The following is a 25,588-nucleotide window of genomic DNA, read 5'->3' on the forward strand; positions in this document are numbered from 1 at the left end:
TCGCTACAATTCTGTTCGTTGGAAATAAAAGATCCTAGTGACGAAGGGACCAGAAGAAGATTGGAAGCTAAATACATACTTTTGACAATTCAAAAATTATATTCTATATTTAAATTACATAACCCAAAATGTTAGTGTTATGAGTCCACAAAAATAGATTATGAATTTTATAATCACTTGTACAAATTCCAATTCTAGAGGCAGAATCTGAAACACTTGAAATGGGAATATTCGTCCCAGATTTTACTATCCACTACTACGAATTCTATATTCTTAAATGCATCCATTTACACAATTTGTAATTAGGATAGATTAAATAATTTTCTACTATGCATTGTTTCCTATAATTCCATCTTAAAAAAACTTGAAAAATTATGATTATTATAATCCAGAAAGAATGAAGTCGTTATCTTGAAATAAATGGATTGCAAGAAAAAATCTTGAGGGTACAAAAGCAGCTGCCAAATATCTAACATCTAACGACGGGTCAAGTACTGCGAAAGTTTATCTACGTAACACTATACAGAATCGCAACCAAAACAGATTGTGTCAATTGTAAAAAGTAGAAGACTGCCTGAAGGTTAATCTAGGTAGACTGATGTAATTAATCATGCAAATCACAACACAGCCATACTCCGGAGCCAAATATTTTAAAGATAACCGCCATCTTCGGAGTAACAGATTAGACGCACAAAATCCTTACCGAATGAACATCTTTCTAAATTCTTCATTTGATTTTGGCTTTTCATCCCCCTCTTCCGCTTTTGGTTTATTTGCAGTAAAACCAAGTGGTCTGACATTTCTAGGCACAGCAAAAATATTCTTCCCTCTAAGCTGGATGTTATCATTTTCTGGTTTTCTAGAAGAGAACTTTGCATCCTTTACATCTCCCTTGTAAGCATCATCAATTTCTTCGGAACCTTTTTTACCAGAATGATTAGAGGCGTGTGCTGAAAATTCAAGTTCAATTGATAGAGAAAGTGAGAAACAATATTAAATGATATTGACATTAAAAAAAGCCAACGGTAAGAATATCAGCCAGAAAAGAAAAGGAAAGGAAGCACGTGAAACTTCCCTAAACAAAACTAAATTACAAGACAAAATGTCTATCAACTTCAACAGATTTCCGATAGTCATCTTTGAATTCAAGTTATACCCTAACTTGGTTAATTGGAATATGCAACAAAAACAAGAACACCAAAAATGAGAAAGACACTAACACGATTAATGTCCGGAATATACAGCACGAGGACAACACACACATATAGTCTTATTAAAAAAGAACACGAGTAACATAACATAACAAAATATCTAAATTAATAAATATTTAAATTTTCTTGTAAATTCACCTTTTTGTGATGATAAGACTCACAAGAAAATATGAAAAACTATTACTGTAATAACTTGGTTTCTTTACAAAAAAAAAAAATCCATAAATAAGAAAATGAAGTTATATCCTTAAGAAAGGTATATTTACCTTCTTAAACCAACTACCTTTTTCTTTGATATTGGTTTCAAGGGAAGAAGGTAAAAGATATTATGAGAAGTGTCTGACATGTCTTAGGTAGGTATCAATGTTGGAACCCTATAACGTGCTCCACATAGAATTATTATATATTAAATAAACAGCAACTTTCTATTTATAAAGTATACATCGATATCCAAGCCAGGGAGTATTGCATGAGCAAGTATATTCATGCATGTACTTGCGTCAGTAAAAATATTCAAAATTCACTATACATACCATGTTCTGTCAATGTTTTGGGATTAGAAGATTCCCGTCCACCTCGCTTTGGGTCAGACCGAGCAATACTTAACTTCTTTCCAATTAACTTTTGCTTGTTCTTAGCTAATGCAGCAGCAAGGTGTTCATCATCCAAGAAGTCCACATATGCTAATCCCTTCATCAATATGAAGATAAAAATTTGTAACTAGTGGTACAGTCAATAAATAGGCATATAGCACTCATTTGCGGTGATGCAACAAGACCTTCTCACCAGTTTGGTAAGTTGGTAAGAAAAAAGAGTACAAGATAACTGTTTCAGCCAAACCAGAAATTAATGTATGTATTACTACTAGTCAGGAATTCCAATAAATGAAAAAAGTTCCACATGAAAAAAATGAACTAAACGAGGACAAGGATCATGTAAGTGCTAAAAATGAACTTTGTCGGAATAAATAGTCTTTAATAGGATTTATAGTATAAGATGTTGTGTGCTTTATGCTGGACCTAATTCCTAGATGCATCTTTTCAAATTCTCTTCCTTTTCCTCTCATACATTGTATCTTATGCATCCAAAGTTATTGTAAATATGACATCCTAAGAGAGAGAAACATGCACTCTCAAATTCATTCTAATTCCTCCGGATCTTTCTCAAGTAACTTAATCAGGTATGGTGTCAACTCCGTAAGTTTGGTACTCACAATACCCATGGAATGAGAACTTTCTACTGTTTTTCTGCTCCCCCTGAACCATGTATTTTATTCCAAATAAATGATAATAAAAATGTAAGGCAAAGTACCTAAAATACAGAAAAAAAAAAGCAACATTCCAGCCCATGAACCCAACTAGGGAAACTTCGCTATATTGAATCCACTGCAAGTTTTATGGTCACCAGGCAGTTTAATTTCTAATGTGTTTGGCAGGGAAGTAAGAGTCGAGGGAGTGAAAGTGGTGAGCAATTGATAGAAATAGAGGTAGTTTGTCAGAAAGAAAATGAAAACGGAGATTTTACTATTGAAAAAAAGTAAAGAAATAAAATAAAACTGTAAATAAAAGGATGCCATAATCGGTTATGGGGCTCTATTTTCAAACAGAATATCTCTTTGCACCATAATCAAATATGTTGCATATCCAGCAAAATTAACAGGGCTTTCTCCTTTTCGTGTGAAAATATAATGGGCCCTATCCTCGAGGAATAAAGAGACTGTCTTCTCCTTTCCATTCCTCCAAACCAATATCTTCCATACTCTTCCACTCTCTTTCTTCCTCGCTCTCCCTCCTTAGAAGAGAAGCTAAACATAAAAAAATTGGGAGAATCAAACCTTAGAAGAGACAGTATCCAATGCCCAAGAAAGAGGATTGAATCCTTGTTTGATCAAATGCTTATTTCCAGGCCAAAATTTTCACCTAATAATCAAGGCTCACCTCTTTATATTTAAAAGCATAGCAGTCCAAGTATCATGGTGACTTAACCTACTTAACTTCTTTCACGGAACAATTGATGCTATGCAACAATCATAGCTCTGATACCATAACAGATTTGAGACTTTTGAGAGAAAACTCTTGATCTGTCTTATTCTCTGAAAAGAAAAAAGGTAATTTTAAAGAGTGCTGACTCATCTATTTATAGAGTCATGCTAACTAAGTTCCCAAGCAGACACGTTAATATCCTACTATAAATCAATCACACAAATAAAAAGGAAATTATACAATACAATACATGCATGTTGGGTGCTAAGACAGCCAATTAAAATCTAATAAGAGTAAGTGAAATAAAGAAAAAAGATAAAGAAGAAGTAATTTGATACCCTTGACTTTCCTGTAAATTTGTCATGTAGGATGCGGATGGCAACAATTCCACCAACATCACTGAACAAATTACGAATATGCTCATAATTTGCCTGCAATAACACAACATATCAGTCACAGTAATATGCACAGCAATAAAGATAAAGAGACTAAGAATACTGTATACCGTAGGATGAAGATTTGATATAAACGCGGTGCACTTGTCAGAGTATGCCCTGTTCTTTTCGTGATTGAACTGTTGCCCACTTGGGTTATCGTCAGTTTTATTATTCCTCCAATTGACCCCTTCCAGTTTTGACACCTGAGAAGTGTTCTGCTGGTGGTATTTGTTCTCCTCGGGTGCTTTCTTTGTATTTCCAATATCTCTAAGTCGCTTTGATGGAGTCGGTTCTTCAGTTATATCTGACCCCAGCTTTCTCTTTTCACGAGCATTTCTCTTAAGATTCTTTTCACTTTCCTCTGCAGACTTGGATTCCTGATGTATCCTAAATAACTGTAGCTCTTCCAGCCGAGGGGTTACCTAAGAAAAGGCAGTTTATGGAGTAAGGTTGATCATGTCATTAACGTTTAAATGACACATGCTGATACTAGAATCTGTAATATGAACATTTCGATCTTAATAAAACCAACGCAGCCAAGAAAAGGGCACAATGGTAAATTTGTTGCCTTGTGACCGGGAGATCACAAGTTCAAATCCTACAGTACTCTCTTCCCTAAATGGAGCAAAGCTATCTTCATCTACCTTTCGGATACTCCTTTAGCTGAGAGGGTATGTACCTAGTTGTCCCTTTTAAAGGTGGGCAACAAGGAAATCTAATTGACAGGGATTAAGTCAGCCGAATGCTTCATACAGGGCATTCCTTGATAGGGCATTCCTTGTATTCCAGATAACTGATACAAACCTTCAGACAACCATACCCAAAAGCTAGACGCTAAGGTTGGGTGTTAAATCTATGGAAATACGTAAAGTTTCAATTGCTAAAAGTCAGGTATTGATTTATTCTTCGTATCCTTAATTGTTTCCTATCTTGATTATAAATAAACATCATGCGTGTGGGTATAACACACATTCAAGGTAGTTGAATAGGGATACAATTCATGAATCACAAAGCCAATTTTCTGAATCATGAGTCAAATTGTATAATTAATAAGATTCATGTTCAATAAAAAAACATAGCATACATACATGCAGGCACACATGTGTGTGTAAGACAAAAGATTACAAACATATGTATAGAGAACACAAAGAAACATTTAACAAATGGGAACATATTATACCTTATGTTTAATTTAGTTTTTGCTTATGTAATGATTTAAATAATTTTTATATATTTTTTTAATGTTATTAGTTATTATTATGAGCAATTGTTACTACTAATTATATGATTGCTTGTGTTTGCATTTTTTAAAATTTTAAAAAATAATATAAGCCATTATCAAATATTGCAATTAATAAGTTATAAACAAACGAATTCTTTAAAATATATACTACATTGTCTTCCCTGTTTATTCAATCTAAGAGATGTTGAAAATAAAAGTTGAATGGAGCGGCTGCAGGAAAAAATAGCGATTATGTGTCTTATATGTGGTAATTTAGAAAAAATCATGTACACTTAATGGTGAGAGTCGCCACTATATATTGTTATAGATTATCCAGTAAACAATTGTTCACAGTTAGTTAGAAGTAAAATGTGACCCATGTAATATGATAAAAATATTTTACTCAAATTGAGGCCTTAGACGTAACAAATAAGGAAACAGAACAGAAGCATCAACATAGAACCCTAATGACCCATATTAGCTAGCGCAGCCTCTCAAACTGAAACTTCTATGATAGGAAATGAAAAGTTAATGGTGACACAATGGAGGTTGCAGAGGGTTCGGCGTGGCAGTTCTCACCTGACATGCAATTAGGGGTGGAAACAAGCCAGGTCAGGCCAGGATTTGATGGGCCTCATCTTGGCCAACACCATAATTACTTAGCCTGCGCCCCTTACCTATTCACTTATTACAGGCTATTTTTTTAAGTCTTGATCTAACCTGCTTAAAGTTTGTCCTGGCCAACTCTATAAAAGGCATGCAGACATTCTTTATCACCTAAATTATTTCAATTTTTGTAAAGACTAATATTAACATAAAAAATGAACAATAAGTGGGAAGTGGTCCTCTGCACAAACTAAATAATTAAAATTTATTAAGAGATCATTGCCACAAAATAATATCTGAAGACTCAGAACCACTATTAATTAGAAATAGAAATATAAACAGACATTGCCCATCAAATGAGGTAACCAAACTATTTTTAATAAGTCAATACTCATCCACAGAATAACTAGAGAACACATCCATAAGGGACAAAAGTCCACAAAATAAATGGACAGGCCTAGTAGACATTTTTTATGGCCTAAGCTTGGCTTTTATCAATAGGTTTTTCAGAAAGATTTAGCCTGACCTTAGTAAACAAGACAGGTCAGGCCCTACACCTCGATACATGCAATACAGTAGTTGCGCACAATATCTTCTAAAAGCTTGGGCTATTTGGTAGAGGTTACTCTTATATCCAAAAGATATTTTACAAGAATAAATATAATGGAGAGTTCAGAAATAATGAAAATGAATTTAAAAAGAAATGCGTACCTTGAGAAATGCAAGATCAAAATCTTCCAACGTGCCAAATTCCCTCTCAAAGCGTAACCACGAATGGCATATGTCCTGAATTATTCTGTTATTTAGAAACAGAAAGTATAATCTAATTCAAAAAGTATTGCGTGACAAGTAAAATCACCCACACATGTTGCTAACACATTAATAGTCGTCTCAATGAAAAAATATAAAATGGAAGTACTATGACTACCTTGGAAGCTTGAGCACAACGATATGATCATTTAATCAATAGTTTTATTCCTATTTTAATTGACTATACTGCTGCATTTTCCCTCAAACTATCTACCATTATTTGAGCATCAGCCTTGGTACAATATGGCTGCTGCTTGTGACAATGTGATCATGGGTTCCAGTTGCAAAAACAACCTCCTTGTTCATGGGGGAAATATTATGTACATATTCCCTAGAAAGATTGTCAAAATAGATTAAATGTAGGCTAAGAAGGGGCAATAGATATTCCATTGTGCCTCTCATGTGATGCAATGATGCGATAGTGGCTGTGACAAACACTATTGATAACTAAGGTAATAAAGAAAATAGCATCAAACAGTCAATAAAATAAAAAGGAAATATATGCTAGGGAGCATTAATTTAACATAATTTTGCATTCCCAAGATTCATATTCCCCAGAATATTATACCCAAGAAATTTTTGGTTAGTATTTAGTAATTTTACAGAAAAAAATTATCTAATTAAAAAATAAAAGTAATAAAGGGTAGAGAAGAATGTAGTGGAAATAGAAAGTTAAAGTAGACAATAACTTTTATTCTCACGGGAATGAGATACCCACCCCTCTTGGAATAGAAACCACTTAAAACAAAGCGTAACTTTTCTGGGAATAAACACACCCAATAATATATTTCCAAAACCTCCTAATATGCATGGGAATATCTATGATCACCGTGGCAGTCATGGGAATGAAAATCATGTGAAACAAAAACCCCTTAGTGAGTGAAGGCGAAGGAAGATAGACGGGGATTGTTCGGAATCATGGTTGCAGGAATCAACGACTACAACTTCGACCACTACCACAGAGAGCAATGTCACCCTTGATGCACTATAACAGTGCTTGAAGCTACCACCACAAGGCGGATAAAATCCATTCATGTCTCATGAATCATTGCTGCAGTTTGCGATGTGCTACCAGATTCAGGCAGGGTATGAATGTCAAAGGTACTTGGACCAGGACACCCATGAGGTACTTGGATGTAATGGTGGTAGCAAGGTGCATGTCAAAGGGGATGTTTACTGTTTAAATAACAATAACAATATAAGGGCAAAACAATAATTTTATCTTTTAATTTCCCTCTATTTCCACTGTTTCAATCAAACCATACCACTCTTATTTTCACTCGGTTTATGTTCTTTTCCCTTTATTTATTCTCCCTCCTTCAAGCTTAGAGAAAGTTTCTGTTATTAAGAGATTAATGATACTAGATAGTTCTGATAAGAGTTCAAATATATATTTTGTTAGCCGAGTGTATTGCATGGAACTGCATGACAGCCTTCCATGGTACTAAAAATCATGATCAAAAGTGTAAGATTGTACAAGTTTACGATCTTCTTCTCCCTCTTCGATTTTGCTCCACTTAATACATTTAAGTTTATTAAAAACCCAACAAAACTCCCCAGTAAACTTAAATGCTTCTTTTATTCTCCATCTTTGTTCTTTTATTATTCATCATGAAATCCAACGTACTATAACTCGTCTCACATTGTGTTTGTCCCTTTCATAAATAGTTAAGTTCTTCGCTTTCTTCATGACTGACTTCCCTTTCACTTTATCTATGGTCGTCGACCTATACTTCGCTTTCCCTGTGGCTAACTTGTTCTCTGCTCTCTCAGTTTTTGCATTCTTATTAGCAAACTTGTTCTTCTCTTTGACCGACTTGTCGTTAACTGAGTTCTTGTCAATAGGCTGACTTCCTTTTGAAAGATCAGACCACACCCACGTATTGTTGTGCTCAATCTCCTCATTCATTTCAAGTCGCCACTTCTCATCTTGCACCTCCAATGCAGCTCTCAGGTCCTTCTTAACTTGTAACTGTTCTTGCAAACTTGAAACATCTTCAAATTCCAAGCACCGCTTTTGCAAAGCATGTTTCCTTTTCTCTAAGCTTGCTTGTAGAATTAAATTGTTCTAACCTCCTTTTCAATACTCTCTCTTTTTGCAATCTCTAACCTTTGGATTAGAAGCTCTTCTTCAAATTTTGAGCTACTCAAGCTTTTCACATGCTCCATCAAGCTATCTGAGTAATCCACTTGCTCCACCAACTTATCCGAGCTATGTAGGCGTTCCACCAAGTTAACTGAGTTGGCCTCATGCTCCACCATGGTGTCCAAGGTATCTACATGCTCCACCACACTGTGTGGGCTATCTGCATGTCTCACCATCCTATGCAACCTACTCAGTAGTCATACCGAGCTATCCACACTACTTGACTGTCTTGTCGATTTATCAACTATACTGAGCCTTCTTGCTGAATTCTCCATGCTACTCGGTCTTCTTGCCAAGTTCACCACTTGCTTATGCTCGGCTCCCGAGCTACACGCCATCTTCAACAATGTCGCTTCTTCTTCAACACCTTTTGTAAGGTTGATCGTCTCTTCCTTTCTACTTTCAGATCTACAATCTTTGGCAAAATGTCCGGACTTACCACAACTGAAACACTTGCCCGAGTAGCACTCATGTGCATAATGACCATACTTGCCACACTTGAAGCACTCAACATTTGAGTTGCTTGATTGACCTCCTCTCCATGGACCTCGTTCTCTTTCGTGCCAATTTTGTTGAACGAATTGTTCTTTCTCTTCTTGTCCTCGGCTTCTACCACCAGGACCGCTTCTTATACCTCCTCGGTATCGTCCTCTACCTTGAGTGTTCTGAGCTTTCTCATCTTTAATTGACATCTTCGTTTGGAGTAATTGACAAGTGGCTCCCACTTCTTCTTTCGTTGTTCGTGTGCTTCAAGAGATCCTACAAGCTCTTCAACCGTGAGCTTTGATAGGTCCTTGGACTCCTCAATCGCGCACATCACATTCTCGAAGTTGTTTGTCAATGACCTCAAGATCTTCTCCACAACTCGACTAGCAGGTAACGTCTCTCCGTTTCTAGCAAGTTGGTTCGCTACAGTTTCAACTCGAGTAATGTACTCGCTACTCCTTTGGTCTCTTTCATCCCCATGCTCTCTAACTCACCCCTAAGTGTTTAAAGCTGCACCTGCTTCACTCGGTCATCTCCCTTATACGCCTTCTCCAATATGTCCCACGCTTCTTTTGAAGATTTAGCACTTGCAATCTTTTCAAAGCCGAACTCGTCCACAACTTGGTACAGAATGTACAAAGCTGCCTTGTCCTTCACACGTGCTTCTTTCAGCACTTTCAACTGGGCATTTGACCAACCTGTAGTGTTGGCTGGTTCATCGAAACCATCTTCAACCACCTACCAATTTTTGTGAGCCAAGAAGAGCCTTCATTTTTAGACTCCAATTGTCATAGTTGACAGCCTTTGTCAACTTGGGCAGGGAAACACTGTTTGTAAGACTGGCACATCGCACTCTTTTTTTTTTTTTCTCAAACACTTACCTCTCTTTTTTCAAACACTCAAGCTCTCTAGCTCTCTATTTTTCTTCTCAAACACTCAAGCTAACTGGCTCTGATACTACTTTGTAGACAACAAACACTATAATCTTGTGAAAAAACTTTATTCACCTTTTGTGTTGTTCATTCATACAATACATAATACAATTTATAGACCCACATTTCCTGACCGTTGTACTCTCAACGGCTATAAACGGCTAACTTATTAACTACCTATACTCCAACGGCTAGTGCATTAACTACCCACAACGACTAATTTCTTACAACGACTAGTTACCCATAATGACTAATACATTTAAGTTTATTAAAAACCCAACACTTCCACCCAACCAAACTTTTTAAGCAAGGCAACTACCAAATCAACTTTAACTACAACTAAAATAGTTTCAATATTTTCATGAAATAACATAAAGCTTATTGTACCTCTGAACCAGTCCCAGAAAGTCTTTTACTGTAGCATCTCTTGTATATGGACCTTGCTTCATTTATGTGACCCAGTTCCACTTCCATTGCTATATAACCAGTCCATGACTCTAACATTGAACCACTACAAAAGACAAAAGTAGTTTATAATTAATTTAATGAAAAAGACCAAAACAAAGTATTTGATTTAAAATCAATCAAATAAAAGTCATCAAACCATATCTTAAGACAATTCTCCCACACTCCCCGAGCTGCGGTTACATCTTTCCCAAGTTTTGTTTCTAAACGAGCCCAATACATGTATAAATGTAGTAAACCTTCTGTGTTCTTCAAGTGTGGTGACAGACAATCTGATGCTCGCTAAAATAGTAAAGAGTTAGGATATAACACAAAAGTGGCGAGTTGATTAGTTGGTGCAAACTGGTGTAGCAACACATTACACACTTAATTTTATGCTGGAGAAAAGACAAAGGGGCATTTGATAGAAGATAAATTTTTTCATATATGGGAATCATGAATCCTGGAATTATGACTAAATCTTGTTTGGTTAGTCAAAAATAATCCTGGAAATATTAATATAAGTTTTCTGGAAAGGAAAGAAAGGTAATATATTACTTTTATAAAAACTTTTAATTTATTGTTATATTACATGCTTTAATAAAACCAAGATTGCGTTGTCATTAAAATTTTCAATTTCAAGTAGGAAAATTAGATTCCCACAATCCCTCATGGGAATATTTTCGTGAGAGACTTGTCAAAAAATAATTTGTTTCCTGGAAATGTTTTATTTTAAAAAGTAAACCAAACATGGCAATCATAGTTTCCCTGTCTATCAAATGCAACTCCAACATAGATTTACTGGAAATAAATGTAACCAACCTGAAAGGTCTCCCTAATTATTTTATATTCCAAATCCTCTTCACTGCTGGATGTCATTCTTCGCCTTAAGCCATCTACCCGAGTAAGAAACAAGTCAAGATACTGAAAAAAAATTATAAAAAAGAAGTTTGTAAATATGCAATATGTTTAAAGTTAAGGGAAGTGGGAGATGGAATTAGAAAACGATAACATTACAAGCACTCTGGAAAAAGATGCAACAAATCTAAATCGAGTATTGGAAATACCTCATCAATAGTTGAAAAGGTACATTGCACGGACTTCTCAAAGATCTGAAAACATTGGCAAAATTTCCTAAATAACTCAAGCAAATATAAAAAAACTCTACCATACTTTTTCTATAATCAAAGAATTTACTGAGAGAGTACATATTCAAAAGGAGAAGATATTCTAAGCAAACAAAAAACAAGATCAGGAATAAAAGGAAAAAAATTAAAACAAGAAAAGAGTAATGACTTTTATAAGTCTGGTGTGAGAAATCGTACCAAATTCAGAAAATACAATACTGAGCACAGGAATTATTATTATAATATGGAAGATATACAAACAAAGCAACGGCGAGAATCAGGAGTTCACAGTAGAAAAAGGAGTTAACCACAATATCACACACTTCCCACTACACTTATATTATTATTAATTGTCCCTAAACCGTAAGGGAAATTGAACTACACATTTGCTATGCCTAACCGCATTCTTCTGCCAATTGTCCTCCACCGTAACAAAAAGCTCTACAAAGCATGGCAATCTTTGCCAATCAATCCAACAATAACACCCTCTTCAAAATGATAATGAGCAGAACACCACAGAATATAGGTAAGTTCCTTGATCTCAAGTGAACTAGATAACCAAACCAACAACCACCAGGCTCTGGCATTCGTGACCAACCAACACCAAAGAACTATAAGTTGCAACACTGTTATATCCTTTTTTCAGCATCTCTACCAGTACCATATCTAACATGGACATGCTTAAACAATTGAAGACTGTAGGAGCGAACTCAATGTTCACCCAGAACTCCAAACAAGCTATTTCAAAGAAAGGGAACTGTTGAGCAATTCAAGAACAACAAAAAATTTACTTGAAAGAATTAATATGAAAGCAGTCTCAGTGCCATCCACCAATTCAATCTTGGGCCATTTCCCAGATTGACCATATGGCAATAGCTATACTAATGAAGGCTCACAATCAATATTATGTATAAAAATGAAGGAACATCAACCTCCACCATTGAAAAAAGTTTAAAGTAAACAGTTTAACATTCAAGGAGAAATCTAAAGAAGCAGATTATGGACAAGTTAACTCCACAGCCTTGTAATTAGACAACATAAGATGCCCAGATGGATTATATCACACACTGCTCTGCCTTTTCTTGATAAAAAATTAACTTTTTGAGATATAACTATACACTGAAAGAATCTATACACATATATATCAGAACAAAAACCAAAGGTCATATATGTCAGTTTTGTAATCATTAGAATATTGAAATAGAATAACATTCAAATCAATGAGGAAGTATTAGAAAGACAAGAGCATATTTTTTACCAAGAACTTGCCTTAGTCCTTAATAAACCAGAAACAATATTATTTACTCATTAATAATCCATTCAACCTATTGAGGTTCAAAGAAATATGAAATATGAATTCGATTTCAAATATTTAATTTACATCAAGAGCATACTTCAGACAAGTCTTTCTCAGAAGTATGACCACGCTCCAAGGAAAGCATATATCGAATCCAAAGTTCTCCAACCCAAGGGCAGTTCTTAGTTGCCCTACAATAAACATTGCTGACAATATTACCAACCTAGAAAAGAAGCAAGCGGGAGAAACTCCAAATTAGAAAACGGACATGGGAAATGGATTATGTGAAGTGAAAAAGATAATAGACCAACAAAATCCATATTCCACTACGTGGGGTTGTCTCATAGATCACATGATGCAATTTGCTTTGTTTGAAGACATTCAGGGGTATTATTTACCATAAAATGTGACAAAGATAGTATGAAGAAGGGAAATTTTAAAACCTTCAAAGTGTTGTCCAAATAGCGAGTATAATCAAGCCAAAGATCAGGTGATATGGGAAAGTCAGTAATAGCTCGTTCATATAGAACTTGAATTCTGGCTGGCATTCCATAAGATTGCTCAAATTTCAAATAGTTCTGCAATACAAATCTCTTATTAAAATAGGTTACACATGCTAAAGAACAATGAATACAATTCTAGGATTCTACCTCTAACAAGTAAATAGTCATGTTTTGACTTGGAAACATACCATGTAGTGTTGTAGTTTTTCTGAATCAGAAACATTTAGGCTCAAAATTTGTTCTTCATGATGAAAACGAACATTGTACATCTCCAAGGCCTTCTGGTATGAAGACGCAACATGAGGATAAATATCAACCAAGTCAATGGTTTCAACATCTTCAATATTTCTCTGTTCGGCCTCCCAAGCCTTATAGGCAGCAAGTGTTGAACTCATGTCAGCAAGGGGAACAGACAACTGGCGGTGAAATAAACTACGAATGCGTTGAACTTGCTTTTCTTTGGCCTGTAAAAGCAGAAGAAAACTTAATGTACCACTAAAACAACAACCTACGATGCCTGCCACCAAAAGCCAAATTCTTTTTTAAATGTTAAAATTTAATCTCCAAATCAGGTTTTTCTTTGGCTGCTGTTGGATTTTCTTTGTTCTATAACTCTTTCTAGGACTTCAAGAGACAAATTAAATTACTCTCTCAATTGAATCTTCACATTTAGCCAAGGCCATTTTGTGCATTCAAGGCACCACCTCAGCAATACCACTCTTTCCCCACACTTCAATCTTTACTATTCTGTACTCAACTGTATCTGCCAAGTTAAAAAGCCGAACAAAAAATTTGTGGTAAATAGCAAAAGTTAATCTCAAATCAAATTTTTCTTTGACAGCAGAATCTCCTTTGTCCTTTAAATCACTTCAACAAACCAAAATTAAAATATGCTATCAATTGAATTTTCATAATTACCTCAGTCCATATTTGTGCATTCGAGGCTCTAACTCCAGAACAAAACTAATTTTATCTGCACCTATGTTGCTATGCCCTAAATATTATCATCAAAGTAAAACCTCTGGTTTCTAAACAATGAAAAAAATTTAAAACTTTCTTCTGACAAATAATTGTGTACAAAAGTACTTGACTAATGCAATACTTGGGGCACAAAATAAAACATGCATTAACATAAAACATTCACATGTAGCTAAACTAAAACTAGCATGTTGTCTAGTACCATCAACATAGAACTATGGTAAAATTGAAAATGTTCAGACCTGTGCATCAGTATCATCGGTGGTTAAAAGTATAGCCTGCTCATATTGCCTGTAGGCTTCCCATATTTTACTGCCTTCAGCAACATGCAAACCAGCTGCAGTAAGGGCACTCTCAAACATATCCCTCGTCTTGGAAATACCAGCTGGTGTACATTGGCGTACCATTGGATCAAACTCTTGGACAAAATTAATGTAGTCACACCAAAGAGAGATAGACTGAAACATCAGAGCATAAAGCAACAGTTGAGAAAAACCTTTAAAGTAATATAATTTAATTATAAATGTTGAAAGAAAACAAGTGTCTTTCCATTCTCAGACAATATCTATATCCTTAAGTATCCTAGAAAGGAGCTACAGTTTTGAAGAAGTACTCCTCTTAACTAGGAAAAGGCAAACAAATGAATTGCTCAAGCAGAGATTAGTTATCTAAAGCAGGCAGCATATTGAAATATAATAACCAACCAGATAATCAAACACCCCCCGTTGGTAAAGCTTCAGAATTCTAGAGAAAGTCTCGGGCCTGCATGGTAAAAGGGGAGTGTAACAAAAAGTACGTCAATAAACCCTAACAGGAGGGAGGAAAGAAAATCAATATAAATGGAGTCGAAGGAAGAGAAAAGGACCGAGAAGCAGTGCTGAGAGAAAGCTCATCTTTGATCCATTGGTGCCACATTGCAGGGCTCAATGGAAAGATTTCACTCATAGCTTCCCTGGCTCTTATCAGTTTATCAACATCACCGGTTCTCCTCAGAAGCGTTATATACTGAACAAAACAAAAATAGTTTGAAATAAACTTAAGAAGAAAAAAGGAAATAATAGAATAGAGTTGAGTTGACGAAGAAAGAAAATACTTGTAAATGAGCATCATAATTAGAGGGGTTAGCAGCAAGCTCGGTCTGGAGAGATTCTAGTAAGAGGTTCTGCTGAGCTTCGTCCTCTGAATCAGAATCGTCGGAATCAGACATGGATTTGTCTTTGTGGCGCTCGTCTTCTGCGGTCAGAGGTTGGTTTTCCTCCATCTTCTCGTTGGAATCAGCTATAGCTTGGTCTTGCATGAGCTCTGCTTCAGCGGTCAGGGTTAGGGATTCGTTTTGGTCCATCCCGACCACAAAAAATGACACAGGAAGAGGGGATGGATGCTTTATGTCAGTCTTTATCGGCTAAACACTCTGAAGGGCGCTTTGAGATTGAGGAGTCAAGGGCTTCTTTAGAAAAAAAGAAAGAAAGAATAATGCATTTTTGTGAGCCAATAATATATATTTAAGAAAGAGAACCAAACGAACCTTAGCCCTGAACCTGACTGAGACTAGAAGGTGTGTGTGAGAGAGAGAGGAATTGGGAACGGGTCGTTTTTGTTCAAATATAAAAAATATTTTTCATAAATAAATAAAATAATTAATTATATATTGAAAATATGTAAAAAGTAAATTATATTGTTATTACAGTATAAATTATGATTAAATATGATTTTTTTCTTTAATATTATGAAACATATTTTTAAAAATTACAAAATAAATTAGTTTAAAATTTAAATGAGAAATTAATTTCACTTTTTACTAAAAATAAATAAATGTTTAATCCCATAAATTATCTTACAAATATAAATATTTTAATATAAAAATAAAATAAATAAGTATAGAATATATGATTAAATTTATTATATAATTTTAATATAAGAATAAATTTAAATAAAATAAAGAATGCAGATGTTATTTCATTAATAAAATAAGTGCCTTTACTCCAGAGGATGGTATTATTATTTTTATTCTTCGATGGATTTTTCTCAACTCCCTCATTTAGATAATAATTAATTTCTCCTGTAATATTATGTGTGACATTATGTAGGTTGACTTTACAGATATATTAAGGAGAGAAGATAAAAATAATATATTAAATCAAATATATAGTTTAAAATAAGAGAATGTTAATATAATAGTAAACATTTTAACAGCGAAAAGAGAAAATAAAAGAATTGATATTATATATAACTAATGGAAACATGTTTGTCCTTTTTTTTTATTGTAAATAGTTAATTTAGTTTTAAAATATGGTCAAATTTAAATAAACAGAAACTTAATAGAGTAAAATAATAAGATAATTATTTTAATTTAAATCAAAATGTTTAAAAAAGTTATTAGTTAAAGGATAAAATTAGAAAAAAATATGTAAATCAAAATAAAGAATTTCCTTTACTAATAGATAAAAATAAATTCAGTTATTTTTATAATTTTGTAGGAAAACTTTTTTATTATAGATAGTTATTTTAAATTAAAAAAAATGGTGATATAAAAAAATGATAAAAAAATGACTAAAAAATAAAATTCGTAAAATTTTGTCCATATATATATATAGTGTTGATGGGATAAAAAAACTAAATTGATCTAAAATTTTAAAATAAATTAATTATAAAATTTAAGAAAAAAATAAATTTAATCCAATATTTTTTTAAGAAAGGTTCCATCTCATTTTTGGTGGTGAGCCAATAATAAGACGTGTCAAAACAAGATAAACTATAATTCCTTCTCATTCCTAATTATAATGAAAGGAAAAAAGTAAAAGGAAAGAAAAGGAAAAAGAGGAGAGCGATGTTACAAAAAGTGAAAGAAAATGAGTAAAAATATTGATGGATAAAATAATTTTTTTGTATGTTATATTAGATAATAATTAATAAAATAAATTTTTAAAAATGATTTGATGTACAAATAATTTTTAAAAATATAAGTTACATTTCACATGCATTTTTACAAAATTAGTTATTTTACAATAATAAAATAGTAATATGTAAAATAAATTACCTTAAAGAATTTTAAATTTAAATAAAAAAATTATTTTATTGATTATTTTAATATTCTTTATTTCAATTATTTATATGTAAAATAGAATGATAAAAATAATATTAATGCATATTATGTTTGTCTTTGAAATCATCTCATACATGCAAGGAAAGTTTGGTCTCACTTTTTGTGTTATTCTAAAAAATAAAATAAATATTTAACACTTAATTTATTGTTCATCATTACAATGACTTATTTTTCTCGCGGAAATAGAAAATATAATTTATTTATACTAAATATAAACTAGATCACTGATTTGTATCGAGTCCAATAAGGAGAACTCACGTGAATTTGCACGGAACGAACCGTGAAAGGCCGAACATTCATGAGGGCGCTGGAATAAGTTATTATTGTTCAAACTATTTAAACTTCAGTTAAATTCAAAGGTGATGTCTTGGTGAGTTTAATTTAATTGGGAATTTGGTTGTTCAACATGGATGGTTGTTAAAAACGGGGCACTGTAAAGAAAATAATCCCATCATCATAACTTGAACTGAGAAAGTTTACATTGCAAACATTACAGCGGACAATGAAAGATCAATCATGTTAGACCGTGAAAAATACAAGGAATAAAAAACTTACCCTCAGAAAAGTGAAACTGAAAGACAAAAAGAATGACGTGAACCGAGGCCGAATATTTAATAACGTGTACCAATGACAGAAGTTTTAACCCAGCGCGACTTCTCTAAATTTTAGAATGCAGTCCAAAGCTTTTTTGAAATCATTTTCTTCAAGCGCAATATTGAACCGACAGTATCCAGGAATTCCAGTCCATGACCCGCTATTGATGCATAATCCAGTGGCTTTGAGAATGACAGTCCTAATATTACAGTCGTCGAGTTTTACTTCCTCAGTGGCACTTCCATGGTCTGCTTCGCCTTTTGGTGAAAGTTTCAGCTTAATATTCTTGTTGAGATAGGCAGAGGGCTTAGCCACAACAGACACACCAGCACATGATTCAAGCACATCCCACCCACTTTCCTCAAGAACCTAGGGTAATAACCGCCAATAACATATTTAGCAATCTTTGAACAAAAAAAGAGGATCACAATCACTTGAAGAAACAGATCATAAAATTCAAGCAAAAAAAAGTTCGCATTCCTATATTACCTGTTTCAAGAGCTTGGATCTAGTTCTCAATATCTCGGTGTGTTCAACAACAGCATCTGATAGATTTGATGGTTTTTGCTCTCTAAGCTCCAGCAATTTTTTTGTAGCGTATCTAACAGTAGTATGAGGTTTGCTTAATCCTGGATAACTGTAAAATGTGTCAACCAAAACAGGCTGATTTAGAATAAGAAAGCCAAATCTGAGAACACCATTTAGCATCTTCAGAGACAGTCCTCCAAGAAGAGACACACAAAACGATGGCTTGATTGAAGAATCCAGCTTAGACAAACACCCCTCTATATCCCAGCCACCCCAACCTTCACAGTCAAATTCCAAACCAGAGGCTGCAGTATCAATTATAACTCTTGCGCCAAATCTAGCACAGGTGCTTAAAATTTCTACCATCTCATTGTTGCTATAAATCAAGCCAGTTGGATTGACTGTAGGACCGGAAATATACACCCATGGGTTTTTCACGGTCCCAAGGACTCCGGTGAGTGTCTTTTCAGTGAACTTAAAACCTACTTTGACATCTGTAGGTGCTGTCACTATGTCAGCTTTCAAAAATCTTGCAGAAGAAACATAATTTCCATTTGAACCAGCTGGAAAACAGAGGGTGCCACCTTCGTTGATGCAGCAGAGGACCAGCTTGTTGAAAAGGGCTTTCGAACTGTCGGCGTATATAAACTCGGTGCCGTTATCTGTTGGAAAACCATAGCTGCTCTTGACAAATCTTTTGATGCTTGATGTTACATCAATTTCAGACTCAGACATGTTTTGTCTAGCAAAACTTTCAAAAATAGCTGCCTTAACAGGAGATGGAACAGGCAAGAAGATTTGATCGACGTCCATGTGAATCAGGGACCCATTCTCTACCCCATCAATAGATAACTCATCGTTTTTAAGGACCAACGAGGCTGATCTAGCAAATCCTATCATATCAACTGACTTGACATTCTCACAGTTTCTCTGAAAAGGACAGCAGTTAGTGTTGATGGGATAAGAAAACTAAATATGGGAATTGACTAATTTATGAACTGACAACTGCAAGTCATGAATATAGAAGAAATATATTAGCATTGATTTTCAACGTATACTCTCCTTATAAGCGACAAGGAACTTGCAAATAACAGTTTTCAAAAACACAAAGAACAAGAATGTTTAAAGAGGAATATTCTGCTTTGTGACGTCAACCTAACACATTGCTCTGACACAATAATCAATTTTAAGAAAGTCATTAGCAAAGCATCAACACATATCATGTATGCTGCAGATAAGGTTTGGCTCAAGTATCCAGAAATTTCTAATGTCTTGGAGAATGAAATTAGTTTGGTATGGAATCTGGGTTGTCCTTTTTTCGTGTTGAAGCAGACATTAGCATTATAACAGTATGTTTGGTCTTCCATCAGTTAAATTCAGACACTGATATTCGTAATAGACTCAAAACACAATTTTCAGTTTGAATGCAGGAAGAGACAAAGCAACCTCAACTTTTAAACTTACAGACAAGTAAAAAAGAAGAGACGGACCTCAGCAGGTGCATGCCGGCCAGCAAGCTGAAAAGCAAGAAGCTCGTGAAAGATACAGCCATAATAGTACTGACTAATTAATGCAGTATTGCCCTCCAGTAATTCAACGGTTTTGGACAGGGCGTTAAAGAGGGATTCTTCTTCTGAAATGACGAAAGCTACTTCTAAATCAGGATAAACCTGTAAAACATGAACTTATGTCGGTGCTATCAATAAGAAATCGATGATGTCAAGCCAAAACACAAGTCTACCAATTGGACCAAGTGAGCCAAGTTAACAGGGAATAGGGAATATTACCTTATTCTTTACTAGCCCACATATAATTGCTGCATGAGAGGGCAGAGGAGTTCCTGAAAGATACTTCAGGACCCCATTCGATCCAGGAATGCTGGATAGCTCAAAGTGATCTGATATGTCCAAGAAAAGACGAGATCCAATGTCTCGTGTTGTATCTAAAAGGTGCACAAAAGCTGAACTAGTAACAGCCTCAAAATGAGCAATCCCAGTCACCACCACTTTAGGCTTCAACTTCTTTATTAGTTCTATCATTAAGTCCGATTGCCGGGGAGCTTCAATTACCATAATGGTATCATCTGAAGAGTCCATAGCTCCTGTGCTCTACCAGAAAGATAAAAATTGTCATGAAAAAAATGCAATAATTAAACCAAATCCTTATCAATCGATGAAAATAAAAAAATCATTTGACATATTTTCAGTGTAAGGAATCCTCAAGGTTTTAGAAGCTCACACTACTAATAGTAAAAAGTTTTACAACTGGATCCATGTCTTTCAAGATCACATTAGAGTTTTAAAGTTACAACAAAGAAAAGGAAGGGCATGAGTCTCGAAGACAGTCAAATAACATCAAGTAATACAGCTGAATACAACAAATCCTACTCTACTTTAAAAAAAGGTGAATAATGAGATGTAACGAACCCTCAATAATTCAGAAAATATTAGATCATCACCTAAAATTGCTTAAATGGCAGCAAGTTAATTTATTCTGATAGAAGAAAAATATGTATAAAGCGGCTACAGATGTCAGAATTATAGCTTACAATACATCTGTCAAAGCTATCCTTCTGACAATCGGTCTAAATGGAACAATGGCACAATTTGGATCCGTATGTGGATACATGGACTATATTGCCAACGAAAAGATTTTCCCACTCAAACAAGCCAATGCCCCCCTTCCGCAAGGGGCGCCTTTTAAGAAGTTATTCTAATCAGGACAAAATTTCACGGAAAAGTCAAACATGCATGGGGTTGCATTTCTTTCAAAGACGTGTTCCTCGACAAAGGAACTTTTTCTAGAAACGATTCTTGATTTAGAAAAATTTTCACAGCAAGGACAACAACGGTTCACATAATTGTATTTCAACACATTGGGATAATAATACAGAACAAAATGTCAATCAAGTTCAAAAATACTAAGGCATGTCTATTCCATACCTCAAGTGCCGAAGATGTTAACCACAGCCTTGGTAAATGCCGGGTCAGATGTTCATCGACAACTGCAAGGCGAGGTGAGAACAAGCGAAGAGCATTCTCAATTGCTGCAGTCCTTGAAGGAAAAATGACAACATTCTTGCACAAGATTGAAAAAGAAGTCAATATTGTATTACATTTTTATTTTTAATAAACAATACTGTACTTCATTCTACGGACCAAACATATATACTGTAGGACACGCAGTTCCCAATTACAGACTCAAGTATAAGGGTGCACATGTGATCAAAAAAACTGAACAGCTTATGCAGAGTACTGCATTTTTTTTTTTTTACTTTTCATTACAGAGACGAGATATCTACAAATAACAATAGAGGTTAGTATACAGTTGTAATCTAATGAGGCATCATCTCAGACTAAATGTGGCAATGTATATGCATGCAGCAGTAAGCCTATATGATTAAAATAGCACTCTATTCTTACTTCGGCAGTGAGTGGAATATGGTGATAAGTCTTCAAAAACCCAGCGATGAGATTGCGGAAATGTATGCTTCCGGCAGGTGGCTCATACGGAAAATAAGAATTACTTTTTAGTGTGCTTGCAAGATAAGCGAGGAATGGAATCTTCTCATCAGCAACAGAATCTTCCCCAAATGACAAATCTAAGGAGCTGCTGATCTCTTGAAATCCATGTTTTAGAAAATCAAAAATAACCTTAACCTGTCAGTATACAAATGGCATTGTGCTTCAAATTTCCTCCAGGGCAATAAATATTCTTGTAGTGAATTAGCAAGCTTTCCTGAAGTACCGCACCTGATTAGGGCGATGAAGTTCACAACTGTACACTGATAAAGCATGAGAAATTCTGCCACCAGACTTTCCATAAGCCCATGCAGTTCGTGCGCAAATTGGCTGATCCCCAGAAAGTCCCATGAAAAACTCAAAACGGTGTGGACTGTTCTTCTCAATCTCAACTAAGGCTGCAATATCTGTGTCACCAGCCTTTACCAATACGTCTCAATAAGATAATACTTCCATTGGAGAAATGACATCTAGTAAAGCATATACCCATCCCGCTCAAAGTGACTAGTTGCAGCTTTATAAAAAGTTTGGCTCAAAGTAATTTTAGCAATGGAAAATTTTCAAATCGATTGATGTTTTCGGTTTTCAATGAAACAATAATATTTTTATTTCTAAATTGTGCTCAACTTAATTCTCAAATATTTATTATTGTTCGTATGAAGAAACTTGAAAGTGCAATTATTATAGGGTAGAAGGAGTAGTTCCTAACCTGAATGATTTTAGTTTGCCAAAGCTTTGTAATGCGAAAACCCCGACGCTCAAACAATCGTTCACAAACACCATGACCTGGGCGGCCCCCCATATTAAAGATCATAATTCCAGTTGGTTTGATTACTGCTATTCCCTCTTCAACTGCTCTAGCAATTAAACCTAAGCCAAATTGGTCCTCCATAAATCCCTAGACGCAACAAAAGACGAAATAAAAGTGAGAATGATGCATTCTTGTTATAAATAAGCCGCTAGTACATCAACTCGAAGGATTTCTAAAGTTCCAAAAGATCACTATCGTCAGTTGAATTAGGGACAACTTTTGTGAGTAAAAGGTGTCTAAAGAAAAAGGAGATTCTCGTAGCTTCACATAATGGAATAGTTTAATACGTCAGCTATCACTGGAACATATACATAAAAGTTGCTCTGAGGTAACTATCATATCTAGGTAGGTAGATAGTTAAAGAAAGTAATGTAAAAAAAAAAAAAAATCTATTCTGTTTACCCTCTAAATTGGGAATGGGGAAGCTCAGATCTGGCGTTCCGCATGTTGACATGCAGGACATGAATGACATTCCAAGTATATAGCAGGTGACCAATACAAAAGGATCTTATTTACCTGAAGTGCACAATAATTACTCAATGAATGAAGGAATTCCTCGCTTGCATTTTCTGTTATCACCTTTGACATTGCATCTGGGTTTGGATTAAGAATCTGCAGGGAGTCAACCAATATTAGTCAAATGATGATGCCTAGACATCCTGGGATAAATTAAATTCATTGCGATTTGTTGAGAAACCTAATCTACTGAGAGAGAAAGTGTATGACAAAGGAATTGAAAATGTTATATTTTCTGTATGACCAACATTTTGTACAGTATCCTTTATATAAGGATAAAACATAAAACAATAAACGCAAAAATACAGCCTATAAGAAACACTAACTAGTCTACAATAATAACTTAACAAAAGAGATTTTAACAGAAAACATTATATGCTAACACGACTAAAGTCATGACTGCTAAAAGAACTAGTTGCCAAAGTCTATATCATTCATAGCGGTCCATAATCAAGGTTCATATCGAAATTCAAGGAAGTGAATCCAACCGTCACAATTGTTAGTAGCACAATTGTTAGTAGCGAAATATTGAATAATTTAGTTTACAAAGTTCTGGAAAAAGCTACAGTACAATCGAAGACCTTATCTTTCAATAAAACTATCAACCATCTTTATCTGCTTCCAGAAAAACAGTAAAATAACGAGATAAGCCATGAATCGAAGGTTTCAAATCAAACACCATGATTATTACTTTGGTACATCGAAAGTAAAGGTAAAAAGCATCCGAAGTTCAATCCATTATCTATTAAAAAAATTAGTCTTGTAAGCTTAAAAATATCAGTCTTGCATCACACCTTTTGCCCAAAGTTTTTGAAATCCTACAAAGTAAATTCAAAAGTAGGGGAAGAACTTTGTTTATCTCTTGTAAATTTTCTGCAGAAGGGCTAGAGCACCACAAGTCTTATACTATAAATATATTTTGCCGCGAAAAAAAAAAAAAAAACCCTCTGGAGTATGAGGCAATTTGGGTTTAAGAAAACATCCATGAACTTTCTTTTACAGCTCAAGATTCAGAGATGGGTGGTTGCATCTTAATGAAAGTTGGACGATGAATATAATGTACGTGTACAGCTAATGGTTGTGGAATGACCTGAGGTATGCATCCGACAATTCTTTCAAGTTGGATGTCGTTTTCCCTGCAATATGATAAAAGATCAGATTCGTGGAACTCTACCCTGTCCAGCAACGTTTTCTTCTCCCGGTCATAGATGGGCTGGCCATTTTCATCCAAAGCATTCAAATATAAGTTTATCCAGGAAATCTTGACCGCTCTAGGATTGATATCAAGACCATAGACCTGCAGAAATTAATGGCAAGTGTTGTGGGATGGAGGCAGGAAGAGGGGGGAAATGTTAGGAGATGAGAAAAGTGATGAAGGAAACCTTGGAAGGCAACCATTTCTCGGCAATGGCAATAGAAATCCACCCATTTCCGCAACCTAACTCGGCAACAGTCCTATCCTTGAAAATGGAGTCTGGATGTCTATTAATCCCTTCATAAAAAGTGAAGGACCAGTCTTCGGGGAGAAAAATGCTAGGAATGACCATCGTAGTCAGTTTGTTTCTGCCTTGGTGGCCTGCAATGCAACCAACGCATTGGTTTAGTAATCAATAACAATAACAATGACAGTAATAATTGGTAAAGGTAAAAATAAATACCCTCGTATTGACCCAAGGAAACATCTTCGATGCGAAAATGGTAGGTTTGAAAGCATTGATCGCAGGAGTCCTTGGTGGGAAAACGCTTCTGAAGGTGGGAAAGAAAGATCCGAGCCTGAGAACGGGTCTCGGGATTATCTAGGCGCTCCAGCAGCGATCGCAATGAGGCGTAGGCAGCGTCGCTAGATGGCTTGCACTGCACCAGGAACTCATCAACCGTCTCCCAACTCATTTTCCTAATTTCTTCTGAGTTCTCAGAGAGAATTGAACAAACAAACCAAATGATGAAAAGTCACCAAATAATGAAAAGTCAAGAGAGAGAGGAATGACTAATGAAATGAGTTAGTTAGAGGGAGCCGTGGAGAGAGATTCTCACACTCACACTCAACATGCACGACCTTTTCTTTTCTATTAATAATAACCTGACCAAATTATTAGAAACCAAACCACGAGTGATTCATCCAACAATTACAAAAATTCAATTAAATATTATAAAATAAAGATAACAATAAAAAAGAAAAAGAAATAAAAAAATATGTATGTTTTCCATTATACATCATTTTAAAGAGGAAAAGTTTTATGTATAAATACAAAATGATGGGTTTAAATAATTAATGTCTCGATAAAACTTTATTAGATAAAAACCTATTGGAATAAAAATTGATAGAAGGAAAAA

The 25,588-nt window shown here is 34.8% G+C and overlaps 2 protein-coding genes across 2 annotated transcripts; both read right to left on the reverse strand.

Annotated features, from left to right (window-relative positions):
- Positions 1-378: 378 nt before the first annotated feature.
- LOC114188904 (squamous cell carcinoma antigen recognized by T-cells 3) lies at positions 379-15,669 on the reverse strand. The gene is made up of 16 exons (XM_028077570.1): positions 15,275-15,669; positions 15,047-15,186; positions 14,886-14,943; positions 14,424-14,639; positions 13,392-13,667; positions 13,144-13,278; positions 12,798-12,923; positions 11,344-11,388; positions 11,099-11,200; positions 10,437-10,579; positions 10,220-10,343; positions 6,170-6,244; positions 3,699-4,052; positions 3,532-3,624; positions 1,745-1,901; positions 379-950 (listed from the first exon to the last, which is right to left on the reverse strand). The coding sequence occupies exons 1-16, from the start codon at positions 15,521-15,523 to the stop codon at positions 700-702; spliced, it is 2,544 nt and encodes an 847-aa protein (XP_027933371.1). The 5' UTR covers positions 15,524-15,669; the 3' UTR covers positions 379-699.
- Positions 15,670-17,716: 2,047 nt separating this feature from the next.
- LOC114187894 (methionine S-methyltransferase) lies at positions 17,717-25,288 on the reverse strand. The gene is made up of 12 exons (XM_028076298.1): positions 24,913-25,288; positions 24,637-24,830; positions 24,345-24,551; positions 23,255-23,350; positions 22,637-22,825; positions 22,159-22,347; positions 21,829-22,065; positions 21,349-21,483; positions 20,194-20,514; positions 19,897-20,076; positions 18,368-19,336; positions 17,717-18,247 (listed from the first exon to the last, which is right to left on the reverse strand). Exons 1-12 carry the CDS (start codon positions 25,142-25,144, stop codon positions 17,924-17,926), a joined length of 3,273 nt encoding a protein of 1,090 aa, XP_027932099.1. The 5' UTR covers positions 25,145-25,288; the 3' UTR covers positions 17,717-17,923.
- Positions 25,289-25,588: the final 300 nt, after the last annotated feature.

This window comes from Vigna unguiculata, chromosome 6, assembly GCF_004118075.2.
Source record: "Vigna unguiculata cultivar IT97K-499-35 chromosome 6, ASM411807v1, whole genome shotgun sequence".
Lineage (NCBI taxonomy): Eukaryota > Viridiplantae > Streptophyta > Magnoliopsida > Fabales > Fabaceae > Vigna > Vigna unguiculata.

What these genes read in the sequence shown, in the direction of transcription:
- LOC114187894 (XM_028076298.1), bottom strand. Translation starts at nt 25,144, where the DNA reads ATGAGTTGGGAGACGGTTGATGAGTTCCTGGTGCAGTGCAAGCCATCT. An exon ending in TTGTCGGATGCATACCTCAG is followed by an intron (nt 23,351 to 24,344) that starts GTCATTCCACAA and finishes GACTCCCTGCAG; the next exon opens with ATTCTTAATCCAAACCCAGA. An exon ending in GGCAAACTAAAATCATTCAG is followed by an intron (nt 22,348 to 22,636) that starts GTTAGGAACTAC and finishes GTATTGGTAAAG; the next exon opens with GCTGGTGACACAGATATTGC.
- LOC114188904 (XM_028077570.1), bottom strand. Translation starts at nt 15,523, where the DNA reads ATGGACCAAAACGAATCCCTAACCCTGACCGCTGAAGCAGAGCTCATG. An exon ending in CCTTTTCAACTATTGATGAG is followed by an intron (nt 11,201 to 11,343) that starts GTATTTCCAATA and finishes ATTTTTTTTCAG; the next exon opens with TATCTTGACTTGTTTCTTAC. An exon ending in GAGAATTGTCTTAAGATATG is followed by an intron (nt 10,344 to 10,436) that starts GTTTGATGACTT and finishes TGTCTTTTGTAG; the next exon opens with TGGTTCAATGTTAGAGTCAT.